General features: G+C 36.3%; 1 protein-coding gene across 1 annotated transcript in view; it reads left to right on the plus strand.

The window, feature by feature from the left end:
- The window catches only part of LOC134652961 (uncharacterized), an 84,110-nt gene that overhangs the window by 44,981 nt on the left and 18,182 nt on the right, over positions 1-20,947 (plus strand). Inside the window, exons 2-4 of the mRNA XM_063508205.1 lie at positions 6,250-6,636; positions 15,833-15,969; positions 18,422-18,622. Coding sequence (XP_063364275.1) covers positions 6,327-6,636; positions 15,833-15,969; positions 18,422-18,622 — 648 coding nt within the window. The 5' untranslated portion in view covers positions 6,250-6,326. The remainder of the gene's footprint in view (positions 1-6,249; positions 6,637-15,832; positions 15,970-18,421; positions 18,623-20,947) is intronic.

Below are 20,947 nucleotides of genomic sequence, written 5' to 3' on the forward strand. Positions count from 1 at the left end.
AGGCACAGGGTTCCAGTCTCAGCGTGTGCCGGGCCTAGGTGCCCGGCGCTGGTTTTCAGACCGGTCCCAGACTAAGGACGGTCGGAGAATATTACCTACATAGGAAAAGTTAAAAGCTTAAAAAATCATAACTTGAAAACTACGAAAAATCGGCTAACATACATATGGGGTACATTATGATAGCCCACGATTTTTGGACGTCACGGTTTGGACCACCCTGTATAGACAATAATCTCAACGCTAGCCCAATGCGGATTGGGGACTTCACACACAGCTTTGAATTTCTTCGCAAATGTATGCACTACGAGTATGCAGGTTTCCTCACGATGTTTCCTCCTTCACCGAAAAGCTAGTGGTAAATATCAAATGATATTTCGTACATAAGTTCCGAAAAACTCATTGGTACGAGCCAGGATACCAATGAGTTTTTCCTTACCGCTTATACCGTAAAGAAATAATGCAGTCTCTGCTTTGCACGATTATTGTGTGGACATAATTCTTATAATCACCGAAACATACATACCTCTACGCACAGAATGTCATTGAAATAAAACATTGTTTTTTATAGTAAATTAATATAACATTCGATTTATACACATAACAATAAGCAGGCCAGGCCGCAGCGATATTGGCCTGTAAGCTTCATCTCGGTCTCCAAATCCGCAAAACTCGCTGGTACTAAATGCTGGTCTTGCCGTTATTAATTATCTTGATTCTTGAAGATTATCATAACAGCACGTTACGTAATCGCATACATAGACGGAACGAACGTCAACAAAGTAGGTGTAGACACTGCAAGTCTTTAGGTACTTATTAAACGAATTACGCTTCGTATTAATAGATGAGTAATATTTAAATGAACATATAATATTCTCTAACATAAATACAAGATTACAATTAATTGACATCAAAAGTCATTGACGTACAGAAGTCATATACATTTTTATAATGACGCAAAATTGATACCAGCATAATGAAAATCAATCCCAATCAGTAAAACGAGTCTTTAAACTTTTTTCATTTTAAGCGGGTTTTGAAGGAACAAGTTACTTAAATTCGATTGTAATCGTATTGTTTTAGGATAATTTACTGCTGTTTTCGACCGTTACGACCCGTAAATAACAACAACTCACATTTAAAATTTGACTGGAGCTCGACGTGATTATATTTATTTACCCTATTTTATGAAATACAATTTATCTACTGGTATACATTTTCGTATGCGTATATGATGAAATGTCTTTATTAATGTCAAAAACGAGCTATGACGATGTACACGTCTGCTTCGATGCAAGGCCAACGGCCATCTGACTCGAAGAAGAGTTTTGAGTGATGTCGTCAATGTATGGAAATTATACGAAAGTTTACATTTGGGATTGAATTTCTGTGTTGTATTTGTGAGTAAAAATATAAGTAGATAATAATCTGGTAGTTTAGTTATCTAGCCTTCAAAATCCCACAACAACTCAATTACTGTCAAAGACAAAACTGTAATGCGTCTTGCTCAAACGGAACTCCATATTTTGATTTTTGGACACTTTTAGTGTCGATTTGTAGAGAATTACAGGAAATAAAAAAAAATATGGCGTGAAGAGCCGGTACACGGCTTCTTCGTGAACAGATTTGCGTATAATTTAATGCAGTTATTAATCATTCATTGAACAAATTGATTGCACAAAGTGAGGTCTAAATCGAAAACGTCATATACCGTCCCCTTAAGTTATTAAGGCATCAATGCCAACCTACTTATTAATTTAGGTTGTTTTTTTACCTACTTTTTTGGGCATTAATTTTCATGTCATTTTTTAATTTGTTTATTTTTTTTTTATTTGAATACAAAATTAGTATCCTACCTCTATCCTCAGTTAAATTTTTTTCATATTGACTGTTGGGTAAATGCTCTGCTAATAAAAAAAAACTATTTTAAATTTTGGTTCATCACATACGCGTACAGGAGTGTTTGCTGCTCTGTGGTCCCCTAATTTCCGTTTTGCGAGACGGTTGTTTGAGCGCGTAATTAATTGGGTGCCTGCTATTATTATAACAGGGTAATTACACGGGGATTATATATAACAAACAATGTTGTGTGCGATTTGTGTGCCTACTTAATGTGTCATGTAATCTCTTGGCAATATTCCTATTAATTGTATTGCTATCAAATATACTCAGCACGTGGCGTGTTCAGGAAATGTAAGCAGTAATCAAATCGATGTAAGTAATCCAGTAACGCCGAATACTTCACAATGTCGGATAATACTGAAAATGGACTCTAATTTTGCGGCATTATGGGTTATTATATAATACTCCTTAAAACCAACAGATCAATGCAAAACACCAGGCAAGTGCCTTACGGGAAAAATAGTTGTTAAAATCTTTGTTTAAGTCATTTGGAGTAATCCTATAATGCTATTTGAAACCCCTGGAGCGCCCCAGAATTACCGTAGTATGGAACTCCTATACTAGTTACTAGCACACGTGTCTTGTTAGGGCGCTCCACGGGTTAATGGGTGAATTGATAAAAATATATACGTAGTTTAGCGTACCTAAGTTTTAAGTTAATTGATTCCATTGTTTTACGAAAATTAACAAAGTAAATTGTATTGTATTAAATTCATTACATACATACAACACATACATACATACATATAAGTGTATAAGCACCGCTAACACATTTTCATGCATGTAACTTAAAATTAGTTTTTTACAAAAAAATAACCTGTAGGTGGATAAGTTACTTACTGTAGTAGATTTTCCAAGAAGGAACTGAAACTAATTGCGAAGAAAGATATACAAAACGAGGCAATAAGTCTACTAACCTACATAATCTCCAACATAAGTTAACCTTAAAACAATTGAAATGTGAACCCATAAGCACCCGCACATAACAATAAATCGTGTTCCCAACATTCACCCCTGTAACCGTTAAGTATATGATCCTATTTCACCCCTAAATCAAACTAAGTGCACCACCGGCATACACCATAAATCAGACTACGCTGCAAATACGATATTAAATTTCTTTATCTAGGCGCAATTCAGCCGGCATATCAGGTGTGGGTATATTTATGGGACTTGGGTATAAAACAAAGTCGCTTCCCGCTGTCTGTCTGTCTGTATGCTTAGATCTTAAAAACTTCGCAATGGATTTTGATGCTGTTTATTTTAATAAATAGAGTGATTCAAGGGGAACGTTTTTGTATAATTTGTTAACCCGTGCGAAGCCGGGGCGGGTCGCTAGTACACCATAAATCAGGCTGCAAATACGATATTAAATTTCTTTATCTAGGCGCAATTGCGCCCAGCCGGCGTATCAGGTGTGGGTATATTTATGGACACACTTGGGTAAAGTGCTGAATGTATCGCCCTACTTACAAAGGTCGAAGGCTATGGTTGCACACATGTCATTTGTAGTATGGAGGTTTACACGGTCTGTTTGCTGTTTGGCGTTTGATTTTCTTTTTCCTTTTCGGTTGGTAGTTTTATGTCGGGTACGGTAAGTGGCTCCGTGTCAGCCTTAACTATAAACTAGGGACCCGTCCCAGCTTCGCACGGGTTACACAAAACCTTATAAAATTACAAATATACATAAACCTTCCTCCATAATCACTCTAGATATTGATACGTGAAAACTGCATGAAAATTCGTTACGATTTTTTTGAGTTTATGACGAAAATACATACTCACAGACAGCCGCGCCGAGGACTTTGTTTTAAAAACTGTAGGTAGTGATTGTGATATATTATAATATGTGTATTTCTATGTGAATACATGTTTGAATGTACCGGGCTATGCGCAGATATAATTTTTGATTGGTACTTATTTCTAGAAGGTACATTTTTTAGTATAATAATATTTTGGTGGCAAAAAACGAAGAACAGTGTGATATTGCCCGCGTATTTTATAAGTTTAGTATATTTTACAATAGTATCTTTACTGTGAGATTATAGGTCAGTTTATAAGAGCTGGCACAAGCTTGTCGAGCATGTTTTTTAATAAAATAACTTATAAAAAAATAACCACACGCTATTGTATAAGACAATCCATAGAGATACGTAATGTATATGATTCGCATTTAATCATTACAATGTGTTTGTATTTAGATACGGATGCTGTAGTTTAATGTACCTACCAACGTAACTACTACAATATAGTAGTTGCGTAGGTATATTATATTGTATTACAGCGTAATATAATTGATCACCTAAGGCATTGCTCTGATACAAATAGAATGCCCGAAGCGCCTGTAATAAGATACCACAAATAGATCTTAGACAAGGAGACCGATTCCGTTTTAACAATTTGATATTGTTTTTAACTTGTTTTGACACGGCCTTGACTGTGCGTATCAATTTTAGCAGCGTTAGCGGATCACGCAGATTGGTGCTGATGAAATGCAATCAGAATTCAGAAGTCGACTATTGAGGTACTTATTGGTGTGCTTGTGACTCAAGGGCATATCAAAATAAAATCAAATTGTTTAAACAAAATCGGCTTCAGGTTATTGTACGTACGTTGTATTATTATCTACTCTTTTAATTACAATCACTGTCGTCGGATCGCGTCACTAAAGTTTATTTAATTTTATAGTTGAAATTAGTTCCAGTCGTGTTATTAATGAGCAAGTACCGGGTAGTCGAGTAATACGTTAATTGGCCAAATTGGTTTAATTACTCAGAATTATAGACATTCAATTACCTGCACGGTATGAAAATAACTTATTAACATGTTCGTGATTGCCGAATTAAATTATTGGAGAAATTATTAAAATACTACTATTTAATGTAAACTCAATTAGGTACTTTAATAAAATTTGGATTTCGTGGAAATGTCGTGTTGATTAAAATGTGTGAATGAATAAGAATATATTTATCCCATCAAAAACATTACATGTAAAAAGGTGCAAGTCTCGCAACGCTTTTACTACAAAAAAGTTTGCATAATGACAAAAGGATCATTGTCACCTATTAAAAATAATTCTAATTGAACATAACGCTAGCGCTAATTGCAGTTTGAGCATTACACATATTTACGAGTACGGTACGAGTAAAGCATTATGTGCGATTGCCGAGTCATTATATGTATTACAAATTAAAGATATCTTATTGATACGGTTTTAACACCCCTGGCACTGATTAAAATAACCGACTTGGTTTCACATTACATCTCAAAACTTTTTTATAGTAAAAGCGTTGCGAGACTTGCACCTTTTTACATGTAATGTTTTTGATGGGATCTCATCTCTTTTTGTAAACAGTCCTTCTTTTCGGGTACTCATACCCATACTATGTATACACATATCACAACTAAACACATCTTCATTCATACTCACATCGTACATCGTAGTGTACCTTTACTTTACCTACTATTTGTAGGAACTGCAACAGTAACTTTGTAATATCATATATTTATATGGGATTACAAACTTACTGATGCAGTTCTTAGATCTTTAAAACGTGACTGATATTGCAATATTTTTAGGTTTTCCCTTTATGTGGCCATTAAATCCTAACTCTGTACCAAATTTCAGCTCTCTGAATTTATGGGAAGTACTAGTTCTATTCTGATGATCATGAGTGAGTGAGTGAGTGAGTGTCATAAATGCGAAACTTTGCTTTCGCTTAACTTCGGAACTAAATGACCTACAGACTTGAAATTTTGGATTTTAAGTAGGTATGTGATTATAGCTTACTGGATGACGAAAATTTCTGAGTTCTGGTCTTATCCAGAGGTTCTCAAATAGGGGCCTGAAAATGCTGCGAAATGGTTCCAGTAAAGGATGGTACGGCAGTGTTTGCTTCGCGCTCGACTTGGCGGGGGCACTGCCGTGCCCCCAGATTTGAGATTGAGATTTATAGAAGATTGCAGAAATAAAAATTGTAAAAATAATTCATAAATAATCGGGCAATATAAAGAATAAAGAATTAATAAATAATTGATAAACTACCTATAAGCACAAGTTATCGAACGTATTTACGATTACATTCGACCTGTTATAGTGCAACCGACGTATTATTTAAAATTTATTAGAAATTCCCTTTTTCTGTTGTTATAATGTGCAGGGTGTTTATTAAACATGATTACGAAGCTGATTACGAGCAATCACGTCATGGGTCATATGTCTAACTTAACTTTGTCTAAAATCATACGTATTTATACTAGAAACAATGAAATATGACAAAGTTCCTATTAGGAAAAATAATCGTACCAATATGTGACAAGAGATCTAATTGTACCTTTTTGCTGTTTCAGGTACAAAAATGATCACCAAACAACTCGTCGGAAAAATGTTGTGACAAACACAGGACCTGGATGAGAAGGAGCCAAAGATGTGTCGCCTAAAGAATTTCCAGGACGTATTCAATAACAGAACCTTCCTATTCATCTTAGTACTATTATCATTAAAACTGTGCAGTCCTCAAGACTTGAACGAGGAATTTGTGAACGAGGACAGTTTAGACACAATTTCCGACATTATGGTTGTGCCCGTCAAAAGGGTGAAGTTTCCTAGAAACGCGCAGAATCCTTGCAGGCTGAGCGAGCTGCTGTGCGATACCGGACAGTGTATATCTCTGGACAAGTATTGTAATGGAGAGGACGACTGCGGAGACAAAAGCGACGAGCCCAAGTCTTGTACACGTAAGTATACCGTTTACGTAATTTAGCAAAACATTTATGGAGCTGTAATGTTTGGAAGTATGTTTGTCGAACCCTTGTCTTGCTGAAAATTGATAATTATAACCACATTTTGGACAACGCGTGTTTTGTTGGCATACATACACTGTGGATAATTTTAACGTTCATATTCTATGCGTCGTACCATAAATAAAAACATATGCTAGTTGAAAATAATATATAACTTTCTATGATATTCTAAGACTAGTAATTCCTAGTAAACAACTACAGAATAGATGTTTTAATAACGACACCATAGAAAACTCCAGAAACAAAAATCCATTGTAAAATACGTCATGACGGAAATAAAATACTAGGTACCTAATTTATTTTGTGCTAATGCCTAACATTTATTCGGATTATATGCATCTGATAGATAATAATACTAATAGTAATATGTTTAAAGAAAGGGAAAATAAGACCTATTTTGATATCCTAAATCAAAAGATTACGAGTGTCCAATTTCCTTGCACCCTTACCCTAACTAATATGTTTGATATAAATCAGTTATGGCTAGCATTATGTAATATTCGCAAAATATATATTTATATCCATTAAAATAGATTCTTATTAGTTTGTGGGGTATTCAAACTTATTTTAATATGTCCCCTTTTAGCTCTATTCCCTATTTATATGAGGAAAGTGCTTTGTGAGGTAAAGGGTTGAAGGGACAGTCAAAAAATATGACGTATTTTACCACGTGACGTGGGTTGGTGGGGTTTCCGTTAAATATTTTTAAAAGTAAGTTACTTTTTTATTAGTTGTACTTACAATAATTAGATCAAAATCGTACAATTATAATATGTATTATGTACGTTTCATCGCGTACTAGCGACCCGCCCCGGCTTTGCACGGGTAAATAAATTATACATAAACCTTCCTCTTGAATCACTCTATCTATTAAAACCGCATCAAAATCCGTTGCGTAGTTTTAAATATCTAAGCATACATAGGGACAGACAGACAGCGGGAAGCGACTTTGTTAAATACTATGTAGTGATTGACGCTTGCAACCCAAGGATAGTCACATACCCTTTGGGCCCGATTCGGATTTTGTAATAGATATCTATTAGACATCGCCAAGATACGATAACGATATGTTTAAGATCTAACCTGTCAAATTTGACATTTCCGCGATTCTGGAGATACTTTTGAACGATTTCCACAAGATATTACTAAGAGATCTAATTCACATCTAATAGATATCTAACACGATCTATCGTAAAAGTAACATTTGTTGCCCGAATTGCGCTGCAAAAGAGAACAACTAGTTGAAATCTAAACTCTAACGTATCTAGAATGGATCTAGTACGTGTCGTCTCTTGTGAATATCTTGAAGTTCGAATACGGCAGTTTGTCTTATATTTCTATTTTGAAGACCCCACACTGAAATATAAGTTTTTACCAGTTATAGTTTATATATTCGACGGAATCCTAAAAAGGTCAGAGGACTCGAATCGCCGCGGAGAGGCTGTGTCAGCGGACAACTCGGCTTCCTTAGCCTTTTGTGTATTATGTGGCTCAAATAAGAATAGAAACGCGTTCGTGGCGAATTTTCTAAGCGCTGGAGACATTTTCATACATCGATTTTCCTGGATTACTAACTCGTAAGATATTGGTTTTGGTGTTGAACATATGGAAAATGTATGATTGCATTGCATTTATAGTGAGCTAGACGATTAGTGTTTTAGGTAGCAAGTAGTAGAATTAAGTATTAGGTACTACTAACGTGCATAATTTATTACGTCTATATGATCATTGCACATGCTAATACAATGCATTAATTTTCATATGATTTACTCATGAAAATAAATAATTAGATATATTTTATAAGTTATATAAGGTAAATACTTACATAGAATCTTTTTCAATTTCAATCATTTATTAATAAAAATATCTGGGTGACCGACCGAGCTTCGCTCGGAAAACATATAAAAGCTCGAAAATGCGCGTTTTCCCAGAGGTAAGACCTAGATAGATCGATTTTTCGCCCCCGAAAACCCCCATATAGCAAATTTCATCGAAATCGTTAGAGCCGTTTCCGAGATCGCCGAAATATATATACATATAAATAAATAAATATATAAATAAATAAATAAATATGCAAGAATTGCTCGTTTAAAGCAGGGATGTTGCGGATGCCGATTTTTTGACATCCGCGGATGCGGATGCGGATGCGGATTTTTAAAGGCTCACATCCGCGGATTCGGATGCGGATGCGGATGTCAAGATAGGTACATAAAAAACGTCAAATATTACATTTTAGTAAGCGAGGCCAAGTGCGAGTCGGACTCGCGTTCCAAGGGTTCCGTACAATAAGTCCCACTCACGCTTGACTGCTAATTTCTAATAGGTTTTTTTGGCTAATTACTAAATTATCTAGCAGTCTAGCACTTCCGCCTATGCTAAGACGTTCCTGTACCGAACTGTTCCACATCCGCATCCGCATTAAATCCGCATCGATTTTATGCGGATGCGGATGCGGATGCGGATGTTGAAAATAATGCGGAAGTTCCGCGGTTGCGGATGCGGATGCGGATGTTCGCAACATCCCTGGTTTAAAGGTATTAGATTACAATTTTACACGTCATTATATAAATACCAAGCTACAAAATAGCTTCATACAAAAGCTCACTTATTCAACAAATATTGATGTCTGTCGTTTTATCTACATAAATAAGGTTTCTATAGTTTAACGCATACGAGGACATTGCAGTGTGAGCCGGAAGCGTTTAAATTAAATTCAGATATCAAGTCACCTGTACAGGATTGAATTGACCTGACGCTCTATAATCCGCGAGTAGATTAATCTAATCGGTTCAAGTAATCCATCGATGATCGACCAGGGACAATCATGGCCGCCGGTTGTGTCCTGTTGAGTCGATAATTGGAACATACATTAATTTGGTTATCTTAGGTATTATTGAAATACTAATTTCTGTCCGGGACTTTGTCTACGTAGAAGTGGTTACTGGTTAAACATACACATTTTTACATTATAATATTCATATGATTTTTATCGTATATTATTTATTTTCGCCCTCTTTTATAATTTTATTGACTTTCCTCTAGTCTATTGTACTCGGTGCTATATTTGTCTATCGTTCTTCATCAATTCTCATCTACTCAAAGGTTAACTGGAAGAAACCCCTTAAAGGGATAAGTTCGCCTTTGTGCTGCCTGTCCTGTGCCATAAATTTGTGTTTTGTACATACATACATACATGGTTTTTGTTTAAAATACATACCTCATTGAACTTTCTTACATAAAGCAACCAAATCCTACCAGTACGTTCAGTATGACTTGTATTGCAGATACTTTGCTGGCAATGCAATATACATTATATATTTTGTTAAATATGTCTGATCAAATTGAAACAAATGAAAGTGAAACAAATTGTAAAATAAGGAGTCTACGTCCTATAAATAAAATGAACAATCTTCTATATTAATATATACCTACATCAAAATAATACTGGCATAAACTTTACATGCTACTTTACGCACAATTGATTAAAAATCCATGTAACGGAAACCGTATAAAAATCGATTCAGTAGTTTTATTTTATAAGGTGTAGTGATGATTGACTTTAGACTCTTTAGAAAGTATATATTAAATCGAACAAGATTTCTGATTTTTCATTATATACAAACATGGGTATACTCATATTTATTAGCACTCGAGTTTTCCTAGCCCACTTCGTTATAAGTTACAGCGCGCGTGCCCTTGAGCAACAACTTTCCTACGTTTCAGCACTTCCGTTGTACTAATAAACTCTCAAATGCGAGCACGCCATAACCATCCCAGTATCTCCCCTACCGTCCTTTTCTGTTGTCGTAAAATACGTTTTTACGCTAGAAATATCCGGAACGATAATTGTCTTACACAAAAGACCTCGAGATGTCCTCACAAAGGGGATTGAAAGAACTAGATTACTGTCTGTTTCCACGATGCCACGTCTCTGGGGAGTAGGGTTGGGACGTCAACGGACGATGACAGAAGCTTTACGATGGATAAATTCGGTCATTTTTGGCTTGTTTGAATATGAGTGTCGACACCTTACACAATCACAATATAAGGAATGTTGTAGAAAATATGTAATTTCAGCAACTTCTTATTGTTATATCATATAGCAAATGAACTACTTTTCATACGACAGACAACTAATACTCATCGAGACAATTCTAAAAACCCCTAACACAATTAGGTTGCGTTGTTTCATCACAGAGTTCCTATGGCCACCTCCTGTCTCAGTCAGATCAGTTCGATGGTACCATAAATATTATATTATAATATAATATTGTCACCCGACTTACATGTGTATGCAAAATTTCAGCTCAATCGGAAACCTGGAAGTGGATCAAATTTAACTTGCAAGATTCCATTACATAGTTACATACAGGTCGACCTAATAAAAGCGTGTTAAAAAGAACGAAGTTACAAAGAGATAAACTGGCTGGAGGAAACTATTAATAAGTCTGCCTAAAAACCACGATTTAAATACTATTATCACATTTGGTTGGTCACGTTTTTACAGTGTTTTTTACATCCTGTATGGAGATAAACTGGCTCAAAGTTGTGTGTGCAACAGGAAGTGTCATGCGTCCGCCGGTTTCGATTTCAATTTTACCGGTGGTGTGAATAAATTTTACTAGCTACCTTTTTTCGTACGTTTAAAACTACGGCTGCAGTTTTTCCGAGTCTAAAATTAGTTTGAATTGGCATAGTTTTGTTAACCAAAACAAAAAAGATTAAAATGGAAAAAATGGTGAATTACGGTTTTTAAACATTGTTAACTTTTTTGTATTTTAAAGCAGTGTGATGTTGTTCCGAGATATTACAAATATATCAATTTTATGCAGAACGAAACGTTGTATATTAGCAAGGTACGTAGGTTCGACAAACAATCGATCCGAGCAAAGATATATAAATAGGTGCCAAAAACTACTACTGACTAAGGAATGTCGACAACTGGGTATGTATATTTAAACAAGTAAATAGGTACCCATAAATCCAGGTAGGTACACTTCGTGACTAATGTCCGTCCATTTTGTAAACAGCGCCTCGGTAAGCTTAACACCTTATTAAAGGGGAGCGTGGGTTTTTTTGTTAATTGTAGCTATATTTCGGGTTAATGACCACCTTCGTGGGAACGATAAAAGCGAAAGCTCGTTTTCAGGCATCGCTGTAATTAAAGGAGGTTTTATTGTATGGTTGACTCGCTAAGTGGCAGAGAACGTGGACAAATATTGTTAAATTATTTAAAATTGCGCAAGTAAAATACAGGCCTTTGCTTTTATGGGTAGACAGCGTTATAATTAATTTTTGTGGCATTAATATTCAACGATTGTTGTAATCTTAGTTTTGTATTTAGATACATCTGCATAAGTTAATGAAAATCCACTTTATTTTTCTTTCACTTTATTAAGTTAATAATTTTTTGATAAAAAATCTATTTTACTACTTTTCACTTCATTATTATTATTTCGGCTAATAGAAACTTGTAATTGATCCTCGCAATCTTATACGTAATTTAAATCGCCCATAATATAATTTTCGTCTATTATAGACGCAAATCTAGACAATTTTCAATTATCTTACCAAAATGACTAAAATTATATTCCTAAAATCGTAAAACTTAAGAACTTAAAAAAATATCCAGTCGAATTTACTTTAAAACTAACATAAACATGAGCATACATAGAGTGACAAACAAACAATTCAAACACAAAACTCAATATTTAATATTTTGTCCACATTGACCCTCAGAAAATTATAATACGAGGACGGCAAAAATATAATGGAGCTTGAGGCAAACCAACAAAAATCTAAAGAAAAAGTGTTTTTATTAACTCCCAGGATGTATAATAATAAATGTTTCCCTTGATTAAATAGAGAGGCACACTCGGGAAAATTCTAACAACATTACCTTAACGTAAATTGCCAGAAAAGCAGTAAAACGGGGCGCGAATAATTCCAATTTCACTAATGCCCGTCGGCTTCGAAGTTTGTTTGTAATTAGCAAGGCATACGTGATGTGTGTTGTGCAACAGTCCAAAAGAACTAGGTACATATGAGTAAGTAGATTGTACATTTTGTGTTACAAAAATCGGTCCGACAGTGATCTCGTTGGAAGTTTTTTCTTAACCATATAAGTAATAAATATTATCGATCCTATTATAGACCAGTGTCTTAAAATGAAACAAGCTACAAAATGTTCATTACACAGATATTTGCACACAATTGCAATATAAGTACTTCGTTTTTAGTCATATTGATTAGCCCTGGGGACCGTTTCTTAAAAGCCTGTAACTTGTAATACAAGCGGATGTCACTTTTTGACAGCTTTCGTTAGAAAGGGACTTCCACTTGTATTACAAGTTACAAGCTTTTGAGAAACGGGCCCCTGGTAGCAAGCATGGCTTCTTTTTTGAATACGTTAATGTTCTATTCTACATAATAGAGAAGGAACCTTTGTATATTAAGTAGGTACGGTACCTGTTCGTGCAATTTCATTCCTTATACATTTTGTTGGATAAGAGTTTTAATTGTATTCGCAAAGCGCAAAACTTGATTATCCAGGTACGAACTTCAAAATAACTCCTTTTGATTGCATAGGATTACGCTAAAATAAACACACTAACTTCGACTTCGTCATACGGCATCGCAACGCGTCTTTCGCCAACTGAGTTTGGAAGAACAATTTTGTTCGTATTCAGCGAAGCTCCTAATAGCGTCCCCGCTAAGATGTCTCAATTATGCCCGCTTAAGCCACCGTCGGCAAATACTTTTGTTCGCGCCATCTAGTTTCCGTCTATTCAATGTCTTTTATATGGCCCGTAATGGGCATGTTACGAATAAGTGGCGGAAATTCTTTTTTTTTATATACCTACTCAGTACTCATCACAGCAATAAGTACCTACTTACCTAATACACTAAATGAATAAGAATTAGTGTGCTTACTGATACTCTATTTCTCTTTGTTAGTGTTATTTTATATCTTTTTCCAACTTCAAGTTGTAATTTTATATTCAAACCTAACGTTGTCTACTTGTTTCGTAGACCTGTTAAATTTCTGTATTTCTCCTATTTCAATCACATGATAGTAAACAAATTCTAGGTCTTACTAGTTTCCTTCCTAGGCCTACCTTCGACACCAGTGGCTTTGAAAAAATACAGAAAGCTTTGAAAAAATAATGATAATATATATAAATAAAAATAATATAAATATCAAACCATTATATATGACAGAAAAAATATTATTTTAATGCAAAAGTTTTGTAGTTAGTATAGCCTCTTATACAAAACGAAGTAGCACCAGTCGGCTGAGAGATAATGACAAAGAAATATCTAACAACACTAACAAGCTCCCAAGGCAACGTAAGTTCTACATACACGCGTATCTAAGTGAGCCATTACTCTAGTAAAATGGACCATTTGTTCTACGTCCCCATGCATCGGAGAAAATGAAGAAATCCATCCATTTAGGGAGGAGGTAGATTTGTTTTGCTCGAATGAATAAAGAATTAAGCACTTGTCTAATAGGTCTATAGGTCTTAATGCTAACTTTATCTAAAGCAGTTGGAATACGAGTATCATTAGGAAAACAAAAACTGGATTTTAGTACTTGACAAGTGTCTTAACAACCACAAATCTGACAGTATACAGCAAATAAAACTGTCCGACGGGATAAGTAAAGCACATAAATTTTTTAACACGTTTCAACTGTTCTCACTGAGGGTACTGGGTTGGTTAATCTGCTTACAAATTTGGCGGCTGTGTATGCATATTCTTTGCCTTATTTTTGTTTATTTTCGGTTTATGTTGTGTACATAACATTTCTGACATATGGAAGAATAACCAATATATAAATAACCAAATTAATAACCAATGTAAGAAATAAAAGTAGGATCATTAATTTGAAAAAAACTGACAGAATAATTTATATGAAAAAGCACTTAACGTGACACGACAACCATCAAACTGTCCGTGACGTGTTTGCCTTAAGCAAAAACAAAAGCATATTAAAGCAAACAACATTTAACGGCTAAGTGAACACTTATGCTATGTAATGCGCTGTCAGAGTAGACAAAAGACGGTTTTTTATTTAAAATAATGTAAAAATATGGCCGCTCCCATTGTGTTGGCTGGCGCGCTTTATTCCAATCTTTTTACTTCTCATTTCCTTATTTTTGTGTATGAAGGATTAACAACACAGGTACCGCAGCCCGCACCTATTTATTATCTGCTGCATAATTTTTGGCCTTATTTTTTTTGGCTGTGGACATTTTTAGATGTTAATTTTTGGGTTTTGTGTTTGTTTTATAGTACTTTGTTGGAATATGCAGGATGGCCAGTGTTTTAACATAAATTATCGTTATTTACAAAATAAGAATTAATCGCGTTTAGTTAATTTTTAAATTTACCTCAGTCGTTCTGAGTGGTTTAGGTGAAGACTTGACTAAAGTTGACATCAACATCTTCTAGTTCTATTGCGCAAAGTAGCACACCGAAGCCAGTGAGTGTAAAAATTGTGAAAGTTTAAATCAGAGCTTTACTTACTTTTCTGACTGTTAAAATCCTTAAAATTCCTTGTAGTTGCTAAAATTATTAGGCTACCAGTTGTGGGTGCGCAGACCATCAGGCGGGATTTCGTCACTAACAAATCTTAACGCATTCACTATCTATTCACTGCCAGCAACCTATAGGCGGGCGCTCAGTCCGTAGTCACTTTTCGCTACATACTTATGCATTTTCCCATGTTATTGGCTACGCTCGTAGCGCGTAGCACGCGTTGGCACTGAATGTGTTAAACAATAGTCAGTAATACTTACCTGTGACATCTATTAGATATCTTTTAGACATCGCTAAGATAGGATAACGATATATATTTCCGCGATTCTGGAGATACTCTTGAACGATTTCCACAAGATATTACTTAGAGATCTAATTCACATCTAATAGATATCTAACACGATCTATCCTAAAAGTGACATTGGTCGCCCGAATTGCGCTGCAAAAGAGAACTACTTGAAATCTAAACTATAACGTATCTGGAATGGATCTAGTACGTGTCGTCTCTTTGTGAATATCTTGAAGTTTGAATACGGCAGTGAATGTGTTAAACAATAATCAGTACTTACCTGTGTTTTTCTCGCAGCTTGCAACAGGACGTACATGGGCGACGTGGGTCGCACGTACGAGCTGGAAGTGCGGCGGCCGCGCGAGGATCACCTGCCTTTCGTGTGCCATCTCAACTTCACCGCCACCGGAGGGAACTACGGGGATATCATACAGGTACGTTAGTATTTATTATTGGGGTGGTACTGGGCCTTTGAGTGCCGCATCGACCAAGCATTGATCTAATATAGTGACGGCCCTTTAATAGTACATTATTGTCGAGGTTCGGAAGTAGCTACTTGCAGGCTGAGGATTCGTTTTAAACGGACGGCCTTGGGAGTTTTCACATAAAAAAGTAAAACCATTAAAAACATTTGCCTGCCGCCTTTAAAAAAAAAAGAAGTGTATTTTTCTGCTGAAAATACGCCAACGTATTTGAGACACCTAAATAGTCGCGGTACCAACATTAAAATAATAAGTGCTGATCATCTGTTTGGCTATTTAATGAACCTATATGCCTTCATTTGATATGGCCATTTAATGTTTTAAAAAGTTTGGAACTCGTTAAATAAAGGAATTTGTATGCAATGTTTTTAACTTTTTAATATTTTGAACTTCGCGACCTATTTTTCAACCGGCAACGTCGACTTTGCCGTCCATTTTTGAGAAAAGTTCATTACTAATGCCCGTTGCATCCAGAAAATTACAGATTCTTTGGGCCGTAACGTTCTGTACCTCATAGAGTTGCAGTACGTGCCGCCCCTAAGTAGGTACTTCTTTTTGACATTAGTGGTTCACAGGAACATAGAATGTGCATAGCAGTCTCCTCTGACTCCTGGCAGAACCTGCATGTCGCATCTTGTTTCTTGCCAATAAAACATGTGTTTGTACAACTTACAGTTACAGGTACGTTACATGCTAGTCCGTTTAATTGTTAGAGCGGTTTCGCACTACATCCGATCCGTATCCGATCCGAACACGTGAAAATATGGGTCGAGAAAACTCTGACCGAATTCGGATATTCGTTTGCGCACTAGTCCTATCCGAACCCGTGAAAATATGGGTCTAACTCGGACCGAATTCGGATATTCGCTTACGCACTAGTCCTATCCGAACCCGTGAAAATATGTCTAACTCGGATCGAATTCGGATATTCGCTTACGCACTAGTCCTATCCGCATACCCCGCCCGCCCCGCTGCCCCTATGCTCGTACGCAGCTCGGCTTTAACTCGGACGCAGTGCGCGAGCGTTCATACAAATAATACTAAGGCTACTTCGGTCCGTCAAAAATCTTCTCCGGAATGGAGATTCTAGAATGACGGAAAGAAATCGGATGACGGATATCGGATGTAGTGCGTAACTTACCATAGAAATAGTTCTACGGCTACAACGGACCATATTTTCACGGGTTCGGATCGGATTCGGATCGGACGTAGTTCACGTAGTGCAAAACCGCCCTTACGGTTCGTTCGTTCGGAGAGTATATAATATTTACTTTTATCTATCTGTATAATAAAACTTTGTGTTGTCTGTGTAATTTTGATAGCATAAGAAAGAAAACTGGTATATTTATATTAAACCAATTTAACCGTATAAAAGTCACTACAGTACACAAGGGACGTTTCTATTTAATTGAGAGCTGCACCGATACCTACTCCAGTGGTTATTACGCTGACCTAGTAAGTTAACGGTAAAGGGTCGATTCCCACGAGTGAAGGTACATATATAGTTTCTTTATTTATTTATTTTTTAGTTCCGTTCAGACAACAACGACCTACTCGTAATATATAGGTTTTACGCTTATTTCAGTGCATTGGTAATTGGAATCACTAGAAAAATAATCATTCTAATTAATTTTTAGGGTTCCGTACCCAAAGGGTAAAAACGGGACCCTATTACTAAGACTCCGCTGTCCGTCCGTCCGTCCGTCTGTCACCAGGCTGTATCTCACGAACCGTGATAGGTAGACAGTTGAAATTTTCACAGATGATGTATTTCTGTTGCCGCTATAACAACAAATACTAAAAACAGAATAAAATAAAGATTTAAGTGGGGCTCCCATACAACAAACGTGATTTTTGACCGAAGTTAAGCAACGTCGGGCGGGGTCAGTACAGTACTTGGATGGGTGACCGTTTTTTTGCTTGTTTTGCTCTATTTTTTGTTGATGGTGCGGAACCCTCCGTGCGCGAGTCCGACTCGCACTTGGCCGGTTTTTTTTTTACTTGTTTAAGGGATAGTATTAACATTTATTACTTGTAAAACACTATTTGTAGCACTTCTACGCTTATCTACAATATTTAATTTAGAGTGACGTAGCAATTCTACGCTGCCTGCGCGTTTCGCTACCACGCCGCCGCGGCGTAGCAGTCGGATTACTTTAGAAAAAATATATTTTTGTTTCGAATGTAGTAATTAACTAAGTAATACAGCCAGTCTAAATAAACAAATCTAATTTTGTCGTTCTGTTAGGATCACAATATTATTATTAAAAATCCATGACTATAACGGTAATTAGGCCCATGGCCATGTTATCACTTTGCTTACAATTAGGCTAAAATTATTAATTTTATTATAGATTGTAATTTAATTATACTGTCCGGAAATTATATAATAACCTTGTTGCAGTTAACATTCGACACATTCACCGTGGGCAAGTTCGTCTCGTTCACATCCGACGGCTGCCCTGACGGTCACATGACCATCGTCGAGAGGAGCCCCTCCCCTCCGACCGGGCAGTGGTGCGGCTCAGCGTGGGGCTACACCGTCTACTTCAGCGAGTCGGACTCCATTAATATGACCCTGAGACTTGACCGGCTCAGCCAACAGGTGGGTGGTAATTTCATAATTTGTGGCCGATTAAATTGCCGTCCATATTTCTAGGGATTTTATGGACAGTTTTTTAGAAGGTCCATTAAATGTATTACATTAATGTGTTAGTATAAGCTAAAATCAATTTATAAGCGCCCAAATTATATATCAGACGTATAATTATCAAACATTACTGTTACTTCGGAGTATAATTGGATTTGAGTCACAAAAGTAAAACATAAAAAGTACGATACAATTTGAAAAATATTCGAGATAAATGAATTTGATATCCTTTGTGTAGTGTACCTGGGTTTCCACGTACTAATCGGATACCAAATATCAATTTGTAGTGTATACAGCGTGTGTATTCCATACGGGCGTATATTTTAATAACGATTAGTATAGGACCTAAGGAGCTTAATTACATAGTTTTTTTTTAGGAGATAAGATTTTTTTTTTCATACATAATAATTGAGCACGCAATGTATTGCGTCCACATCAATTAACGTACCTAGCTAATTGTCATATGATATGACGTTTATCACGTCAGTGTTTATTAATTTAAGTAACAAAATAAACCACAGTGGTGTTAATGTGTAATTATTGTAATTAATTGCAAATTCGGATCTCTGTCATCCCGTGCGGGAAACGGCGGATATTATTCAATAAAAGTCGAAAATAATTACTCATTACTTTATTGCATAGGTTTCTTAACTAATCACGTCGATTTACCCGCCTTAGGTACTTGTTTTCTACGTGACGGCCACGCAGTTCCATGCAAGTGATGCAGCGACGGTAAACAGACTCTCTTACACTTCTCATATTTGTTGCTCGTAATCTTTCAAATACTTCAGTTATTTTGTCTTTTAACTGCTCCACTGTTGTTCGAGGTTGAGCGTAGACTTCGTTCTTCACAGCCCCCCATAAGAAAAAGTCTAACGGTGTCAAATCAGGGGAGCGAGCAGGCCACCGACGAGGACCAAACCGACCCATCCACTGGTCACCAAACATCAAGTTCAAAACCATTCTCACTCGAACCGATGAGTGTGCGGGAGCCCCATCTAGCTGAAACCAGGTGTTTCTGCGTTCTTCAGCCGGTAAAGTATTGACATATTCAGCCAGAGGTCCATTTAGCAGTTCAATAAATTTGTCACCGTTTAGATTACCGTCAATGAAGACAGGCCCAATAATGCGATCTCCATGTATCGCTCCCCAAACATTGACAGCCCATCGATACTGATGCCCTGTTTCCCTTAACAGGTGTGGATTTACCTGCGACCAGTAATGGCTGTTTCGTTGGTTCCAGACACCGTTTCTAGTGAACGTACTTTCGTCGGTCCAAATGATGTTTGATAAAAATCTGTCATCTGCTTGTTGTTGGTCACGTATCCACGTAGAAAACAATAATCGTGGCAAATAGTCCCTGTCCAACAAAGCGTGTGCTTTTAAAAATTTGAACGGGCGTTGCCTGTCCTTTTTCAAGATTTTGTGGACAGTCTTGTTGTTCACATTAAACAGTCGTCCCGCTTCTCTGGTGCTGCTCTCCGGGTGCAATGAGAAATATTGCAAAATGTTTTCCTCTACTCGTCCCGGCAGACGGTCATTATTTTGCTCTCCAATTGTTCTTCCAATGATAGGTAGACCATCTCGAATACGCTGAAGAGCATTGACGATTACTCGTGAGTTTCGCGGAGTTCGCCTGTTCGGAAATTGCTCTCTGTACAACTCTAAAGCTCTTCGGCCGCGTTGATGAGCTTCGCCGTAAATCAAAATCATATCAGCGAGTTCATTAGAAGAAAAATTCGACGGTCGCGGCATTTTCAACAATTATTTTTATCACTGACGGCAACATGACAAATTATGTCAGGAAAACAGAAACCAGAAATTGAATTTTTTTTATCAACCAAAAATCAAAACGTTTTTATCTCTACTTAATACTTAAATTTAAATCAAAAAGTCAATTAGACAATTACTGGACTCCTTCGATGTTTATGTTGTAGTTTTATTCTAATAAAACCTTTCCGTTCACTTAAGGTTGAGGAGTAATAATGTTATCAAAACAGATAATGACATAAAGTGCTGACAAGCAACGTCAATCGTTTATTGATAAATGCGGGTTTCCATGCAGTTAAATACGTGAATTTATCAGAAATCTACTTCACTATTACTACTTGTTTGTAAAATTTAATGATGGATAAACTAATAAGTAGTTTGATAGTGAAATGAATATTCAACTGTCGTATTAGCAAGATAACTAACGTAATTTTCACTGCCTCGTATCAGGCGTAGGTACAGTAAGTAATTACACCTTAGCGATTGCTGCAAAATAATAAAATTACTTAA

This window comes from Cydia amplana, chromosome 12, assembly GCF_948474715.1.
Source record: "Cydia amplana chromosome 12, ilCydAmpl1.1, whole genome shotgun sequence".
NCBI lineage: Eukaryota > Metazoa > Arthropoda > Insecta > Lepidoptera > Tortricidae > Cydia > Cydia amplana.